This window comes from Aspergillus pseudotamarii (assembly GCF_009193445.1).
Source record: "Aspergillus pseudotamarii strain CBS 117625 unplaced genomic scaffold BDV38scaffold_82, whole genome shotgun sequence".
NCBI classification, from domain to species: Eukaryota; Fungi; Ascomycota; class Eurotiomycetes; order Eurotiales; family Aspergillaceae; genus Aspergillus; species Aspergillus pseudotamarii.
The window spans coordinates 1-17,552 of NW_022475096.1; the positions used below are offsets into that span (position 1 = coordinate 1).

The following is a 17,552-nucleotide window of genomic DNA, read 5'->3' on the forward strand; positions in this document are numbered from 1 at the left end:
AAAAAAAGAAAGCAAGAAAGACAAGAAAAAAGCCCCGTCACCATATCCTTTGCCTGACCTTAGCTGGAATCGGCGGTTACATCGGAACCAGTGGCAGTGTCTCTTCTTCCATTCAAGGAAGTATAAAATTTGTGCTTTCCTTTCTTTCCTTGCCTATTCGGTTCGGAAGTCAACTCACACTCGTTGTTTCTCCCTGAGCAACACTCAATCCCCCTCTCGTTTACTCCGGTAGTTGCTTTGTGTTTGCTCGAACACTGTCTGTTTGCTTCTCTTCTTTCATTCAACTTTCATTGCACTTCGTCGTTTCATAAAACCATCCAATAATGGAGAGTCCCCGACAGTCTGACGCAAGTACTCCCGTGGAGCTTTATTCTCCAGAATGCGTCGATACACCAGCGACGCAGTCATCCGTCTTGTTCGATGGAAATCTTGAAGAGTTGCTGCGCAACTTCCCCCTGGATCAATACATCCTCGTCACCGGCGGGCTCGGTTTCATTGGAAGTCACACAACATTGGAGCTACTCAAGGCCAATTATAACGTAATCGTCATCGACAACCTTAGCAATGCTTTCCAGAACGTCTTCGATCGCATCAAACTCCTGGCTTCAAAGCACCATGAGCAACAAGGAACTAAAATGCCCGAGATGCATCTGCATGCCCATGATTACCGCGACAGTGTTGCTCTTCGCAAACTTCTTGAGCAATATCAAATCCAGTCCAGATGGGGTACACCAAAGACCAAGATCTCCGGCGTCATCCACTTTGCTGCCCACAAGGCGGTTGAGGAAAGTATCAGGAATCCTTTGAAGTACTACGCAAACAATGTCAGCGGTCTCATCGACTTTGCCACGACGTTGGGTGAGTTTGGTATCAAAACCTTCGTCTTCTCATCGTCCGCCACCGTATACGGAACTCTGGCAACCTCCGGTCTTCCCCTCAAAGAAGAGCTTTGTGTTCACAAGGATGAGATCTTCGAAGACCGTGACGGCTCCAAGAAGCTCATGGAGCCTGGATGCACAGGCATCACCAACCCCTATGGACGCACGAAATGGATCTGCGAAGCCATCTTATCAGACCTCGCTGCCTCCGATCCAGAGTGGACAATCGTGGCTCTACGATACTTCAACCCAGTTGGGTGCGATGAGTCTGGCCTTCTCGGTGAAGATCCCAAGCAAATACCTACCAACCTTCTTCCAGTTGTCGTCAAGGTCATGACTGGACAGTACAAGGAGCTGCAGATGTTTGGAACCGACTGGGACACGGAAGATGGCACAGCTGTTCGTGACTTCATCCACGTCACCGATCTGGCTCGGGGACATATCGCAGCTCTCAGTGCTGCCAACGAAGGGAAGCTCAAGGAAAACTTCCGCACATTCAACCTCGGAACCGGTACAGGTCATTCCGTAATGGAGGTGGTGAATACTATGGAGAGTGTGTCTTCCAAGGAAATCCCAAGAAGGGCTGCTGACCGCCGCGCGGGCGATGTCGGTTCCTGCGTTGCTGTGGCCACCAGATCACAGGAGGAGCTGCAGTGGAAGACAGAGAAGACACTGACCGATGCCTGTGCCAGTCTGTGCAATTTCCTAGCTGTCAGCGGACTTTCCTCTTAGGCCGTTGATCTCCTTTCACCTCATTGCTTTCTTTCTTCCTTTCCTTTCCTCTTTTTTTCTTTCTTTTTTTGTCTTTTACTTTTTTCCTTTCTAATCTCACTCTTGCTGTCATAGGGTGGCGCTTAGCGGTGTACTTTTCGTCTTTCTTGTTCTTTCCCCCCATTTCATCCCTTGATAATGCCTCTTTCTTTCCACTTTGAGAACATTCCGGTAACGTTGGTTCTTCTGGGCTTTTGCATGATAGAAGGGAACTTCTTTATAAGGCATTCACAATGCAGCCTGTATCTAATATCAGTGTAGCATAAGTATATTCTCTGACATTATGTTGTGAAGATGTTGAAGACTGATATGAGGAGCAGAGAACACCTGTGTCTTTTATAATAGTTAATTGCCAATCAAAAGAATCTTTTCATGTTTCACAATTGCCTGATTCCGAAGCGGTAGTTCTAATCAGAGCCTATATCGAACCACAAGTGCATTGGCATAGTAGTACCTATAATCATTCTGAGTGCTATGCTTTCTAGGCATGTCAGGAACCAAATGAGCAAAGAAGGAGCCTCGTTACCTGCGTTCTGTACCTTCGGGGGAAGGGAGAGTGCACAATTAAATGTTTTCGTGAACTTGTGTCCCCGGTCAGCTTAGTCATGCCATTCAGATCATTTATTTCCAACCCCTCCACCGCAGATCACAATGCAATACTGACATTCCAACCAGGATTAATTCCTCCACATGCAACAGAGAAAACCAATCACCACAGTACAAAAGAATTTCGAATTTGTTGGCAGGGCAGATCGACAGGGTTCACGAAATGAGGCCCGCATCGTCTCACTCTTGGGGCTTACCCGAAGCAAGAAACTCTGAATAAGGGTAGAGATCGGCATCACAACCGCTAATTGCGTCTTCCTCTTCTTCTTCTTCTTCTCCTCTAGCCTAACGGGCCGTATTGAAATACACCGCACTGGGTTTATACCGGCCCGGACTCGACCCCATGTGTCACTGCTGCCCGATGCGAAGAGAATCCGACGAGCCGACAATGCGTATCGCCGGCAGTTGGTTGATTCCTAGACAGTTAGCGAGGATCTAGAAGATAAGGAAAAGTCTAACATGTATTAGTCTTGCATGGCTATCTAATTTTTTGGGTCTGATCTGATAGTGTGTTCGAGCCCTATTCGCTATATTATCATTATATCTTTAATGCTTGAGAATTCTTATCCTGCCCAGAGGGCCTATCATCATCGGACCATGTATTATATATACCATACGTTTTTAGAAACCTATATACCGTAAGAAAATAGGATGCAAGTATGGTTCCTATCACCCGCTATTCTCTTCATTTTTAAGGCATTTCAATCATAGGTGGCGCTTGGATGGTAACAGACGTCTCAGGGCATATCTAAATTGGTGTCAGTGGTTTGACGATTTTGCCAACCTGAACATGTTCACTGGTTCAATTTAGTAGTCATTCCATGAGATCCCCAACATTTCGCAATGAAGGTACTGTAGTATGTTGTTTCAAGTTATTCTAATAGTATCCTCTGGTATATTAGATACATACCATGTTATGTGCGTTGAAGGAGTGATTGTGTAAAATGTATGTACCGTAGACAAGCATGGCAAAGAAGACCTGAAAAACCAGGTGAACTTCAAAGAGCCTACAAAAGCATAGTGTACTAATGTGCACTTTTAAATAGCCAAATGGTATTCTTACTATAGGTCACCAAGCGACTTCGTTGTGACTTACTAGGTGCTAGTTAAGGATCCATAATGTACTGCAAAACAAATCTAATAACAGTAGTACTGCTATGCTTGACCTAGCTTTCCACTCCCCACCGACAACAACAATGATGTATGTAGAAAGACTGAAGATACACTGAATATGATCGAGCTACTAGTAGTTCCTCGTTTAACAATACTGATGTCTGAATGCGTCTTGTATCTTTCACGTCTAGTTGGACACATCCCGATGTTTTATATCACGTGACAACAGCCAATGATTCTGCAAATTCCCTATATGTCCATGATCTAAAATGTGAACACTAACTACATATGCCGAATCGATCTTCTTATGAACGACAGCTCTTTTTTCATATACACTATGAATAAGCTAATGTAACTGCCGGGATGCTTCTAAAGACCATTGCCCAGTATGCATGGTCATGTGACTGTGACCTCCGGCTTGGCATCAAATTCATCCCGCAGTTTTCTGTAGCTTGCTCCGTGCCAGGTAGTTACATTTTATTATCATCACAGGGCTGTTTCAGCGGGTTTCTGGACGCAACAAGGAGGTAGAAAGGCCAATTGATTCTGTGCTGTCCTTCTTAATTCGAATATCTTCCCAGAAAACGCAATAATGATCTGCCAGCGCTGCCGAACCAGCCTCCTTTCTCGGCTGCAACCGCAACACACGGTTACTTTCTCTGCCTCGTCATGTGCACGCCAGCTTCCAATTCACCGAAGCCAGCTCCGGAGCTACAGTGATGGCAAGCCTACAGTATCCGCTACGCCGCCTCCCCCTACTCCCCGCCAGCCTGTAGCAGCGGACATCACGATCCCGTCGGCAGTTTCATCAGCGACTCCTGGCGTGTCCCAACCATTCAGCACACCGGAAGAAGTAAATGTTGACGTGTCTTCTAAGAAGCCCACAAAGCCTGCTGTGGAACGTCCACCCAGCTCCTGTCCCGCTGGAACGAAGCTAAACGGCCTCAACTACTTCAAGAATAAGCCTGATATCGTCGCCTTGGAAGACTCTGAATACCCAGAGTGGCTGTGGTCGTTGTTAGATGATGCTAAGAAGCAATCGAAATCCGAGGGCGGAGTGGATCCGAGCAGTATGTTTATTTTGCTCTATTAGTAGCCCTTGGGCAATGCTAACTGTGCTTTTTCCAGCTCTGAACAAGAAGCAACGCAAGCGCTATGAGAAGAAGATGGCTGCTCGCGCTGCAACCCTTCCTCCTAAGATTCCTGTTCACCACCACGCTACTGATATCACTCCTGCATCGTACAACCGCGGCGGCCAAGCAACTGATAATCTTCTGGTCGAGGCCGCTGAGAGTCTGGATAAACGCTCCGAGATCACGAAGAGCGCGAGAGAGGCGCGGAGGAAGGCCATTAGAGAGGCTAACTTCCTCCGCGGCCTGTGATTTAAGGGAGCCTTGGCTTGGTGCCGGTTTGTCCCATTCTATGGTGTTTTAACAGGACTCTCCATGTACAATTGTGTTGACTGATTTTCATGTAGAAAGGCCCGCTCGGGATATTTCAGATGTATTTTATGGAAATTTGTACTCATCCTTATAATTCCCAGGCAAGGCGCTGAATGAAGTTTGCTGTTCTATCTGTGGGGTTGCTCTATTGTTATATACTAAACACTGCGATTAACCAACTTGCGCATGCCTGAATTCAGGAAACGGGAATTCCCATCTAACTGCTGCTGAACCCTATCCAGGCTATTTAGGGATATCCCAATCCTTAATCTCACCTTGACCTTCCACCCATGGCAAACAAGCTTCAAAGAGTGCCTTCACTTCGCCCTCCCCGATACTCACCAGCTCCTGGAAAAGCGTGTTATGGGTCTTCTCGACCCAAGCCAAGAAAGAGACGATCAGAATATCCGCATATCCTGGATTCTCACCCTCGAGGAAAGGCCCCTTTTTCCCAGGCCGGCCTCTTAACACTCGCGCCACAGGCTCCATTTCTTCCCTCGCTGCCTTGATTATCTCCTGTACCTCGCTCTCTTCCTTGGGATATACATCCGGCAGATGCTTTCCGAACATCACAGACCGAGTCCTGACAAAGTACTCTTGGCCTCTGGGGTCAAGCAGATCGGCGACTTTAGGAATCAAAATGGCTTCGCCTTTCTCGGTGACGTTACCGAGGAGCTTGATCATCGCGAGCGTGAGCGCATAACTGGCATCGCCGGAGGGGAATAGAGGTGGCGAGGGAAAGGTCTGGTCCATATGCGTGGCGATGGCGAGGGAGTCCTGCATCGCACCGTGGGCGTTCGAATCGATGGAGGGCTTGTGCAGAATGGCGGGGAGGGTATATTGAGCCCCTGAGGCGTGAGGGATAACGTCGTAATGGGAAAGTAAAGGAGCAATATCCGGATAGGAAATGTAAGATTGTGTGTAAGGAATGCCCTTAAAGTTCAAGACCATGCGGGTCTTGAAGGTATTAACGGACCATGCCTTTGCCGGCCCTGGGGACAGCGTGTTAGTCAGTAGTCAGCCTTTACGGACGACGAACATAGCTCCTTGCCATCGAGAATACGGTCAAGGACGACGGACATACCGGGAAGGGTTGAAGTAATATCAAAAAAGTGAATGGGAGTGTCGGTGGCCATGATTAGTTCTGGTCAAGATGCAGCGCAGGCAGAGTTGCTGTAAAGATGGAGGGGAAAATCTCTATTCTAGTGGAGGGAGGGGCTGTCTTGCATTGTGCTTATATAACTTTAACTTTTTGGAGCCGACCTTGTTGGGAGCTTTATCGTGAAGATGGACCCTGTCTCTCATCTTGGGATATTTCAAGTTCGTTGTATACAAGTCCGGCCTCCTATTGGCGCACCCAGCAAACATTGGCGAATAAACTGATTGTAGTGGAGTCGAATGGTGCATTAAGTGGTCATCCTCGTATCTCTCTATTGAATTGGGTATGGTTGGTCATGTGTAGTATCTTGTCCATGTATCTCGTCACTAATACTATTTAACAATAGATACTTGGGTTGGTTAGATCCCACGACACCTTAGGCTGCCATCTAAGGCTGTTGTTGTTGATCGATCTGGAGGGGGGAAATGAGAATGGAAATCAAGTGACTCATCTGACTTTTTGTCGAAAGAGGAAAGTGATTTAGTTCAACACCACGAGGACTTTCGATCTAAAATCTAAACCCACACAACCAAAAGAACAGTTGACTCCCTTTACTCCCCCCTCTCCCTTCCATATGATAATATGATATGTCACGTTCATCCGCATCTTGACTTGAGTTGTTGTCGTGGCTGTCCCACACTACGAGAAATGGCGGTCTCTAGGCAACAGTCCGCCTTACTATGCTTTCCAGAAGGCTGAAGGGGAGGCAGCATAGCCTTGGTTCCAGATTGGATATCAGATCAGATCGTCATGGGGGGATTGCGCATCGGCTGATCAGCGAACAAAACCCAAAACAGCCCAAGTGGAGTGGACCAGAAAAGCAATGGTCAGAAATCCGCCAACTCAACACTTGTTCTTTCCGTCTTTGTCTCGTTTCTGTCCATCCCGTTTGATATATACATGTTTCGTCCTTCTCTCTCTCCTTTCCCCATACCCTCCTTTTTTTGTTTTAAATTTCAGTCCTTCGACTTTGTCTACTCCCAAGGGTACACCGCATAGCATTATATCTTTCCATCGTTCTCCCGACTTGGCGGTAACACGGCGTGGCGATCCTCTCGTACACCCGCGACAAGGAAACAAAAGAAAAGAAAAGGGGAAAAGAAGACATCTACGTCATTTGTACTCCATTATCAGCAATTGCGCTGCCTCTAAGGCTCGTGTCTAATGTGCTGCTGTCCTTGCCTAACCAATCGACTTAATTGAGGGAAAATGGACAACCTCGCCGATCGTACTGATCAAATTACGCTCAATGACTCGTCGAAGTGCCTAGACTCGAAGAGCTCATCGGACTTTGCACCCTTTGTTGCGTCTCACCTGGAGGTGATTTACAGCTCACTCAAAGCCTTGCCTGGGGTCGATTTCCTCCGGGACATCCAACATGAGACTCCTAGCGACGACAGTAACAATGGGGCTGTTGACCCCCTCGCTTCCTTATCAGCGCTTCGAGAGTATATGGCTAGTCCAGCCTCTTCGGCAATGGGGCCTGTCAAGCAGCAGAACTATTCAGCACCCATTAGTGACTATTTCATCTCTTCGAGCCATAACACTTACTTGACTGGGAATCAATTGTACAGCGATTCAGACGCGAGTGCTTATACAAATGTACGCATTTCCCCTGGTATTCCATAGTGGATTTACCTGAAAACCCCCTACTATCGAGGCGCATTCTGGTCCACGGAGTATTGGATGGTTCCTTCAATAAAGTGTAACCATGCACTTCCCTGCCCTGTGCATCAGACACCGGCGTCAAACTCTAACCCAGACACTCATGTCTAAGTGACAATAACTAATAGCATTTTAGGTCCTTCTAAAGGGATGTAGATGTGTCGAGATCGACGTATGGGATGGTGAGCGAAGCTCCGAAAGCCCATCTGCTGATGACACAAGCAGTAGTAGTAGTAGCGATTCAGGCTCCGAGAGGAAGGTAAAGGACGGGTCAAAAAGGGAAAGACTCAAGAGAATGGCTAAACGACACTCACGCTTGGGATCCGTATCAACAAAACTGGGGGGTCTCCTAAGCCGCAAGTCGTCTCCTGAGGACGTGCCTCTCGACAGCAGTGCCCCGGTGGATCCTGCGACTGAGGTCCTGCCAGTTCCAGAGCCCAAGGTGCTTCATGGTCACACGCTTACAAAAGACACTACATTTCGAGATGTGTGCTATGCTATCCGGGATAGTGCTTTTGTTACAAGTGACCTACCGGTGATTGTTAGCCTGGAAGTGCATGCATCTCTGGAACAACAGCAGGCAATGGTGGAGATCATGGAGGAGTCCTGGAAAGGTATGCTGGTGGAAGTCACACCTGAGAAGGAGGCGACTGATCCACTGCCTGCACCGGAGGATCTAAAACGAAAGATCCTGATTAAAGTGAAATACGTGGCAGCGACGAGCGAAGATAAGAATAAGGAGACACCAGAAGGCAATGGCGATGAGCTTGAGGCACTCAAGCAGCACGCCAATCAAGGCGACTCGAGTAGCACTGACAACAAGCCATCGGATGCACCGCCAAAGAAACCGTCAAAGATCTTAGAAGCTCTCAGCAGACTGGCAATATTTACTAAAGGGTTCCACTTCAGTCACTTTGAACAACCAGGTAATTCCTCTAATTGAATTTACCCGAACCTAAGGAGAACGTGTCTTAACTGCATGTGTAACAGAGGCCAAAGTACCCGGACACGTGTTTTCACTATCAGAAAGTGCGGCCCGAGCAGCGCATGCGAAAGATCCCGAAGCCCTGTTTGAACACAACCGCAAACATTTCATGCGGATTTACCCATACGGTCTGCGGGTGAATTCCTCGAATCTCGACCCCAGCTTCTTTTGGCGCCGAGGCGCGCAGGTGGTGGCGTTGAACTGGCAGAACCTCGATAAAGGAATGATGCTTAACAGCGCCATGTTCGCCAACGAGCAAGGTTGGGTACTCAAACCGCAAGGATATCTGAGCTCCGATGCAGCCTCTACCATCGTGCGTCGCCAGCTAGACCTTTCGATAGAGTTTCTCGCAGGCCAGAACATCCCCTTGCCTTCAGGACACACCAACGAGAAGCATTTTCACCCCTACGTAGTCTGCGACTTGCATGTCGAGACGCCTGAGGACACTACTTCGCCTCACGCGGAAGACGAGGGTGAGTCAGAGACCGAGAACTACAAACAAACGATAAAGAGTGCTTCGGGAGCCAGTCCAGACTTTGAAGGCCAAATGGTCCAGTTTCCAACTTTAACTGGGCTAGTTGAAGAGTTATCTTTTGTCCGGTATGTGTTTCTTCTCGGCGGCAGTTGCCTTCCGATCCCTCAAGCGACGATCCTAAGCCTTCAACCAAGGTACGAATGAAACTAACAATCCCACAGATTCAAAATTAAAGACGATGAATTCGGACGAGACTCGACGGCCGCCTGGGCTTGTATTAAATTAGACCGCCTCCAAGAAGGCTACCGCCTGGTCCACCTGTACGACTGTTCAGGAGCAAAAACCGATGGCGTCCTGCTGGTTCGTATCATCAAACGGATCACCTAATTTGTTTGTGTTCGACGTTCTGAAGCCACCTGAGTGGCAAAAATATAAAAAATAAATAAAACAAAATTGAAAGGAGACACCGAAGAAGCAAAAGGCCAGGGGCAACCTGGATGGAAAAAGAAAAGGTGGTTGAAAGTCGACAATACAGATAAGCCGGACAGAATGCCAACGCATATGCAGCTGATTTCTTAACTCGGTGATTTCGTACGTTTGTGCATCTTTTTATCGGTTTATCATGGATCTCAGTTGTCATTCCAGCTGGGTCACATCAAAATAATACACATTTCCCCCAAGAAGTTCAATCGTCCCTCCCTGGCTACTCAGCCAGCCACCAAACTGGTCATTTTGGGTTAATGATTTCAATCCAGCACTACACTTCATAGACTCATTTAAATTCTAGTTTTTGGCGCGAACATGACTCGGTTGTTTGATTTAACATACGACTACAGATTTGGTTAACACCGGTTTGTACGGAGTAGAACGAGGGTGAATAGTCTAAATTGGAAAGTGCGGCCACGTCCACCTTCAAGGTTCCAAGGTAAACCGCAGTACTGGAGACAGGGTATATTCCAAATCACGATAAACAGCTGCCAATTTAAATTTAGGTTATGTATCTACGGATAGGTCATGCGTGATGGATCTCCATAGGCTCGAACGCAGTACTGGGATGGAAATGGACGGGGTATCCCCACTTGAAGAACGAAACCTGGGCCTTTGGACATGTATCGGTGTCAGGATACCGTTTCCACCTCAGAACAAATCCACATGACGTAACAATTAATATGCTGTGTTCTCAGATTTAGCCGTTCTCGTGTTACGGACGGAGATAAGGGGTCGAAAGCAAGGAGGAAGAAACTTGAGAAGATAAACAAAAAAAAAATTACGCAAGAAATTGACACCTACACACACACACACACACACACCAAAAAAAAAAAAAAAAAGGGAGGGGTAACAAGAAAGGGAAAGAGGAAATAGCCGGACCCATTCTGATTTGATAGATGATCACCCGAAATTACTCAAACTCGACCTGTCAATTTGGATCAATATCGATAGGAAGAAGCTGCCTCTCAAGCGTGGCTTCCTTGGCGTTGGAGACCACACTAACCCGATGCATGCCTCCAGGTATTGCAATTGCCTAGTCGTCGCCAACCGTTAACAAACGGCACCGCAAAAATGGCAGGAGCCAAGAGTAGTACCAACTGGTAACTCTTTGTGAAAGCAAGCAGCCACCTGCAAGATATCGGAGAATAAGTGCTGGCAAGGCCAGGACAGCTCGCAGATTATGACCAAAACATTACAGGGAAAAACCCTGGGAAGGGACCATTTTCTATGTATCCAATTCCGGGTTAATCATTAACCAATATGTGAGAAATACACCAAGCAACCTCAGAGGTGGGGCCGAGATACTGATAGAGTTCAGTTTCGCAACCCAGCTCAACCCAGACAGGCGGCAGTCTGCAGGTGGCTGAGGTGACTGTACCTAAGAAGGGAAAAGGGAAAAGGGGGTTTGAAGGTGTATTCCATTGTTGAAGCATCCATCAACTCACCCGTACCCGAAGCGCCGGCACTGATCTGCGCAGAAACTTGTCAAGGGTGCCACTCGCCGCCATCTTGTTATTGGTCCATTTTGATGGGACTGCATATCCTGTGAAGCACCATGTTAAAAATGGGGACGAAGAAAGGATAGAGATCATACGCATACATCTCCACAATGCCGCAAATGGCAATGATAAGAAGGAGAGAGAGAGAGGAATAGCGAACCAAAAAATAAATTAAAAGTTAAAGGCGAACAGAGAGAAAGAGAGACAAAGACTCCCCCCGAACGTCATGACTGTCCCACGGGGTCAGCGTGTTAGCAAACACACATTGGAGCGGTGGGGCTTGACGCTAACCGCTAGATTGTGATGGGGGAGCTTTAGTACAATGAGAGAGACCACAAGCCAGGGCTGAAGTGGCCTGGGTGCACATTCTTCTCTCCGCAAGCATTATCCACCTCAGTCTAAACGGAGGACAGGGATGCATGTATGGGGCAAACCAATAAGCGATTTTCTAGCGTAGACTGGGTTCGAACAGGAGAGAAATAAGATATGTGATGTGTGTGGTGCACCCTAGTGCAAGCTGGCCAGAAGCCCCTCAATTCAACATCACAACGAGCGACTAATTTCGACCGAGTACGGCCTATGTGAGGTAGACTCGCGCTGGCTTTCCAAAGTTGATGAGTGGCATGTACCTGTTGGTAACACAAGTGCTTGGTCCATTGCGCGCGATGGCGGTGGGATAGATCGCGTGCCATTCCAACATGACTCGCAACCAGTCACATTTCAGGGTTCAAGAGGGATCCAGATGGCCCAGTTGGGCGGTTTACCGAATATTGAGTATCCATGGTTAGCTGCATAAACGGTTTCCAAAATATACGCCGAAGACGTTCCTCTTTTCCGCACAGGGATATTCCTTTGCTTTTCTCTTTGCGCTTCCCCCCTCTTCTCATCATCCGGACCCGCTTTTGCGCTTGGACACGTATATTCCATGTAGTGAGCAGATCACACTGCGTGATAACCCCAGTCTTTGAAATGCAATGCTTGTCATGAACGGGAACATCCGAATAGTTCGGGTCTGACATGACATGTTGGCTTTGCAGGGATCCCTATATGCAAGTTGCCTTGATGCATTGAGTGTAACTAATGTCGTCAATCAATCGATCGATCGACCCTAATATGGAGATCTCCCGATGGCTCTTCTGAAATTTCGGATCTCAGCGAGGGTCTTTGATCCATCGAGTGCCGCTGAACTATATAAGGGTGGGAGACTGGCGTCCCAGAAATCAGATTAAGCTCTCAGCATCCAACAAGCTGTGCACCAAAACTTGAACTTTTGTTAGTCTTTCCTCTTTAAACTTTGACCGTACCCAATCTCCGGGAACTTGAGAGGCCTTTCACATCTCGGAGCCAACCGAACACCTTCCTTCTTTTGAACTTAACCGAAGTACAGGATAGTAACATATTCAACATGCCAGTGAGTACACATGACAAAGTTATTTTTCCCTCAAGAACATCTTCTGATCTATGCACCAGATGCCAGGAAGACGCTGCCCTGAGTGTGAGAAATGTGGAAAGGAGACCTGGGTGATCCCCGGAAAAAATTGCCATGTCTGCGGTACTCCTGTTGGTTGACGACATCCGGTAAGCTTTAACGACCAGCAATATAGAAGAATACCTTTACTGATGTCCTAGCAGATCACTTGAAGACATTAATCAATACTGGGGGACCTTGGTACCTCTTTCTCCAGGGGAAAAAGGAGGATAATAGACGCCATCCACTTCAAAACACCCTTGAAAACCGTCAAATCGTCCTTTCTTTTCGTTGTTCCTTGGGGGTGGAACAAATCGTGGAATGATCAGGGACGACAGCGGCGGCAAACACCAATTACTCCTCAGACAGGAGCCCTTAAATCTGGGATGGGCCACATAGCTGGGAAAGATTTTGGAAACAGGAATTGTACGATAGTATGGGATATCCGCAAAAACTTAATGCAATCATAGAAGAGCAATTATTTGGCTCAATTGATGAAATATCCAGCTGATGGTGGCGATCAAAGCGTGAGGAGAATTCACAACCTAGAAGACTTGATCTACCTCCCAAGTCACGCGTAGCTCCTTCCTGATCTGGCAGTGTTCATTGCCCGGCCATGCAGGCAGGATTTATACTACCATGAAATAATTGATAACCACATAGACCAGTGACTTTACTGAGTGTTTACCCAACCACCTGAATTAACCTACTGACTACATGTACAGCCCTCCTAGATAATCCAACCTTGCTTGAGGATGACTATAAGTCCATGGCCCCCCTTCCAACGATTAGAAAGAATATCCGTCCAATAAAAACAACCAAAGGACATCACCCACGTGACAACCCCCTTCTAAAGAATCAGGCAATCTTCTAGAACGCTGGATGTGCATCCCACGACGTCATCGTTTGTCTTCCCGCCATTCCAGAGACTCAACGTACCATAGCCAAAACACCTTTTATGAACGCTCACCTAAATGGAATGACGCTCTTTATGCATCTTGTCAGCAATCTATAGGAATAATCATGGCAGAAACACAAATTTACCCTATCGGAACCCGCAGCGAGTGTGAACGTCTCGTCCGAGACTGGGGTTTCCGACATATCTTTACCTGGTCTGATGGCAGGTAAGTCAAATTACTGATTATTTAAGAACTTGTATCGGTATGCGTAGGCTTGGGCTTACTTCTGTGCGCTGTATAGCAATGCATATTACTCGCCCCATAGACATGCGGGCTTAACAACACATCTTATTCGACAGGGTACCCTTACAATTACGTATCCGGAGGACAATGTTCAATTCAATAATGGGGAGGTTAAGAAGGAGACATTTGGGGTTGGGGCCCGGGTCGATGTACCGGCTGGAAAGCTGCATGAGGTGTGGATTGGGGAAGACGGGTGTGAGTATGTGATTGGGGAGTAGAAGAGTTCGGATACGGTTGGTGCAAGGTGTATATATCATACGACTAAGGTTCTAATGTGAGCGGCATGCATTTTTGGACTCTTCTATTTGAATCTATTGACGGTTGGCCGTCTAATTCTCTAATTATAAACGAAGTGGTATCACAAAGACTTTTTAATCATAACTAGCACCCCTGATCCATGTCCAGCTGGATCTAGCTCGCTTTGCTCATATATTTAATGGATGAATCTAAAATCGAGTCTGGAAAGAGTTAGCGAAGGCACCGCCAAAGAGGCCAGAAAGCCACATACCGTTTGTTGCCCAGGTGCCCGTTAGCAGCCAGATACTCCTCTCTCTCGGCGCTAGACATGACATCCCACTTTTCGGCATTCTTCCTATATAGGTCAGGCGTGTCAGTATCCGTATCGGATTGATCTCAATGAGTTTAGTAGATAACGTACTTGTTGCGCCACATGTAGTAGTACTTGGCTCCGATGAACACGAAAATGCTCCAAACGGTCAACGCAATGAGGACCTTGTTTCCAGTGCGATAGTACGGTTTGTCATTTTCACGATATATCTAGAAGAGCAAAGATCAACATATATCCACTGGTGCGAGTGGCTGGAGGTGGGAGAGTTCACTCACATTGTTGGAGATAATGCTTGACGTCTGGACCATCATGTTGTAAACCGCACTGGCAACTGTTCTCGTACGAACCGTGCCGGCGTTTCGAGAGGTCATGGCGACAATTATGGCATGCACATATGGTGCTCCGATCAGTAGAATATTAATGATCCACCGAGACCAAGGGCTAGCATTATCTGGCAGGGTCTCAAGCGCGATCAAGAGAACCAAGCACCAAAGCATCGACCCGACTCCTAGAATCAATCGTTGGTAAAACCGCTCTGAGATCCAGGTCCATACAAGTAGGTTGATAATGAAAATCACGTAAGCTGGGATTGTCAAGAGATTCGTCTCAAATGTACCGAATCCCAACGACTTCAGCTGTATGGTGATGTAGTTTGTTGCTGGTGAATTGGGGATCATCCATGTTAATCCTAGCAGGTAGATGGGCCACATGTCATAGTCGCAAAGGGCCTCCCAAAGCATCTTAAGCGTCACAGCCTGTCGGTTGTGCATGCCTCCCTTGCTCGGATCATCGCGGAGCACTCGGTTGACCATGATCTTCTCTTCACGCTCGTTGAACCAGCCATCTTTGCCGCGAAAACCGCCTTTGGTTTGAGTAGGTGATGCCGGCATCCAGAACGCTGCAATGATCGCAATGACTCCTGTTATCAGACCCTCAAAGGCAAACAAATACCGCCAGCCACCGGTACCGTCAGGCCTCCGCACGTGTAAGAAGCCATATGCTAAGAATGCACTGACAATCGATGTCCCCTCATAGGAAACCCAGAAATAACTCAATCGGATAGGTAACTCCTTAGACTTGTACCAAAAGGAGAGAAAAAGAATAGTATCCGGGATGCTGCCACGTGTTAATGGGCTATGAAATGAGACCTCAGATGCACAATTAAACTCACAATCCACCCTCAAAAAGAGCCAACAACGCCCTGCAGACATAGTATGACTTTTTTCCCGAAAGGAAAGCCTGGAAGGCGGCAATCAAACTCCAGCAGAACATCTGGATCGGAATCCATCGATCTGGTCCGATTTTCTTTGAGATCAATTGGGATGGAAGTTCCGCAAACAAGAAAACGAGGTAGAAGATTGTTTGGCCGGTGTTGTAGTCATTCGTGTTCATGCCCAGATCGCCCAGCATATTATCAGACATCGCCTGAACGATATTGCCTCGGTCGAGTTGTAGTGCGAAAAAGGTAATACATGCAAATGTACAGACTCGTAGATCGATCTGTCGTTGTTATCAGTCTGAGCTAATCCGAACATGAGACCGACCCGGTAATACCTTTCTTATGAGCTTTTTCTCCTCCTGCTCTTCCCATTCAAAGTCTGGGTCCCAACGATGTATACCTTCATAGTCGTCGATCGGCTTGTAATATCTCGGGTCTTCGGTGGTATCAAAAGCGCCCTCACTTATATCTCTGACCCGGTTGGGCGCAGCGACAGGTAGTGTCTCGGAAGAGGACCCTGCTGAGACTTGTTTCGAATCGTCTTTTACCGGCTCAACATTGGCAGCCGCCTCTTTGTAGTCGTCGGAAGCCATTTTGCCAGTATGGTTAGACGCGGCGATTATCCGGCAGACTCAATGATGGGAATAGATGAGCTGTTTAAGCTACAAGGGCATCATTTGCCATTAATAAATATTGCCTCGTAGCTATCGCTAGTCGAGGCAGTGGTGATTCTATCACGCCATCGCAATTTTGTGCTTAAGGCTGAAGCTAGTTGAGACTACGCGACGAGCACGCATCGTAGGCAGTTATCCAGAGCCAATTAGGACATGTAAACGCAGTGTCTAAGAAGTTATCAGACCGTTCGATATCTCTTGCCGATGGAGCTGTGATAAAATGCTGCAGATCGCGGCGAACATCGGCATGGCTGCGAAGCAGCTAATAGTGCTATTGTCTAATAAAGCTTTGGTAAGTTAAGAAAGCCAAAGCAATTCTTGATTGTATTGGACCAATCATCTAAGACCCATAAGGGGATACGTTGTGGACACCATCACGCAAATGGTACAACATTGACGTTATGAAGGGCGAGTCATGACAACGGAAAGAAGCAGGGGTGTCATCTAGCGTTTGATCTGGGCTGGTTGGCTAGCAGCAATTGCCGGCCTTCATATGTTTTGCCGCAGAGTCCATGTTAGTAGCAAAGGGAAGCTGGTCTGCTGCCTTCTCTGCAACGCAAAGGAGGGCCAATTTCATCATCGTACTGGCTTATGGTGGCATATTTCGCCATCACCATTGCGACATTAGGGCGAACCCTGATTGGAGGCTTGTGCACTATGCTAGGACAAGCTGCATGATATGTGCAATCTCAAGAATTTGTGTCTCTGACTCTTATTCCCTTTCACAAACTGAGGGTGAAGTGTTTGTTGATTTTCCTTTCTGAGGCTCACACATGCGAAAAGCGAATGGTTGCGGGAGGCAATCATTGTAACCGCAGTAGATTCCATGCCGAGTAACTCCTTCATTGACCCTCTACCTAGGTAAATGGAGGAGGCCCACTTTAGTGTGCTTCGTGGATTAAATTCAGCAGCGGAGTATGGTTAGATTGTAGCTTAGGGTTGCGCGAATGGGTCGTGCTAGCACGTCATACTTGGCCCGCAGTTGCAACAACAACCACGGCCGCGTATCACCTTAGATAGTAAAAGCATCGACCATATTCTACTTGTCGTCAGCCCGAGTATTTCAGTTTTCTATTTGCCCAACGAAAATGAGACAAAAGTATGTCTCCTTGATCGGTTCGAATCCAGAACTTAGCACGGGACAAACAACCGGGACAGAGCTCTGCGACGCCGAGTCAGCATACAATGGATAGGCTTTCACTCCGCAAATCCTGTCTCATCACGCAATCAGATCGCTTTGTGATTCACCGGCCGTTTTCTTAGCATTGTGTTGTACTTGGCTGGTTCTGGCAGTCATCCCCAGTAACCCCGCGCGATGTATGAAACTCCTTGCAAGATG

At 47.4% G+C, this 17,552-nt stretch overlaps 6 protein-coding genes across 6 annotated transcripts; 4 read left to right on the top strand and 2 right to left on the bottom strand.

Annotated features, from left to right (window-relative positions):
* Window positions 1–1,664, top strand: BDV38DRAFT_209339 (NAD-dependent epimerase/dehydratase family protein). The gene has a single exon (XM_032052591.1). The coding sequence runs from the start codon at window positions 324–326 to the stop codon at window positions 1,608–1,610; it is 1,287 nt and encodes a 428-aa protein (XP_031908514.1). The 5' UTR covers window positions 1–323; the 3' UTR covers window positions 1,611–1,664.
* Window positions 1,665–3,960: 2,296 nt separating this feature from the next.
* BDV38DRAFT_275059 (mitochondrial 54S ribosomal protein mL54) lies at window positions 3,961–4,750 on the top strand (the record flags this gene model as incomplete). The annotated part of the gene is made up of 2 exons (XM_032057946.1): window positions 3,961–4,438; window positions 4,497–4,750. 2 exons carry the CDS (start codon window positions 3,961–3,963, stop codon window positions 4,748–4,750), a joined length of 732 nt encoding a protein of 243 aa, XP_031908515.1.
* A 177-nt stretch (window positions 4,751–4,927) lies between these two features.
* On the bottom strand, window positions 4,928–6,624 carry BDV38DRAFT_209417 (uncharacterized protein). The gene is made up of 3 exons (XM_032052592.1): window positions 6,426–6,624; window positions 5,895–6,301; window positions 4,928–5,802 (listed from the first exon to the last, which is right to left on the bottom strand). The coding sequence occupies exons 2-3, from the start codon at window positions 5,944–5,946 to the stop codon at window positions 5,054–5,056; spliced, it is 801 nt and encodes a 266-aa protein (XP_031908516.1). The 5' UTR covers window positions 5,947–6,301; window positions 6,426–6,624; the 3' UTR covers window positions 4,928–5,053.
* Window positions 6,625–7,178: 554 nt separating this feature from the next.
* On the top strand, window positions 7,179–9,481 carry BDV38DRAFT_275061 (putative phosphoinositide-specific phospholipase C; the record flags this gene model as incomplete). Its single annotated transcript, XM_032057947.1, has 4 exons — window positions 7,179–7,571; window positions 7,771–8,560; window positions 8,625–9,219; window positions 9,316–9,481. 4 exons carry the CDS (start codon window positions 7,179–7,181, stop codon window positions 9,479–9,481), a joined length of 1,944 nt encoding a protein of 647 aa, XP_031908517.1.
* A 3,916-nt stretch (window positions 9,482–13,397) lies between these two features.
* On the top strand, window positions 13,398–14,054 carry BDV38DRAFT_261018 (uncharacterized protein). Its single transcript, XM_032055985.1, has 2 exons — window positions 13,398–13,674; window positions 13,751–14,054. The coding sequence occupies exons 1-2, from the start codon at window positions 13,433–13,435 to the stop codon at window positions 13,968–13,970; spliced, it is 462 nt and encodes a 153-aa protein (XP_031908518.1). The 5' UTR covers window positions 13,398–13,432; the 3' UTR covers window positions 13,971–14,054.
* Window positions 14,055–14,185: 131 nt separating this feature from the next.
* On the bottom strand, window positions 14,186–16,340 carry BDV38DRAFT_296974 (putative transporter; the record flags this gene model as incomplete). The annotated part of the gene is made up of 6 exons (XM_032063048.1): window positions 15,875–16,340; window positions 15,492–15,820; window positions 14,596–15,436; window positions 14,411–14,529; window positions 14,261–14,344; window positions 14,186–14,210 (listed from the first exon to the last, which is right to left on the bottom strand). The coding sequence occupies exons 1-6, from the start codon at window positions 16,130–16,132 to the stop codon at window positions 14,186–14,188; spliced, it is 1,656 nt and encodes a 551-aa protein (XP_031908519.1). The 5' UTR covers window positions 16,133–16,340.
* Window positions 16,341–17,552: the final 1,212 nt, after the last annotated feature.

Coding starts and splice junctions, on each gene's coding strand:
- BDV38DRAFT_209339 (XM_032052591.1), top strand. CDS start 324: ATGGAGAGTCCCCGACAGTCTGACGCAAGTACTCCCGTGGAGCTTTAT.
- BDV38DRAFT_209417 (XM_032052592.1), bottom strand. CDS start 5,946: ATGGCCACCGACACTCCCATTCACTTTTTTGATATTACTTCAACCCTT. Junction 5,803..5,894: donor TATTACTTCAACCCTTCCCG/GTATGTCCGTCG, acceptor CGCTGTCCCCAG/GGCCGGCAAAGGCATGGTCC.
- BDV38DRAFT_261018 (XM_032055985.1), top strand. CDS start 13,433: ATGTGCATCCCACGACGTCATCGTTTGTCTTCCCGCCATTCCAGAGAC. Junction 13,675..13,750: donor TTTACCTGGTCTGATGGCAG/GTAAGTCAAATT, acceptor TGCGCTGTATAG/CAATGCATATTACTCGCCCC.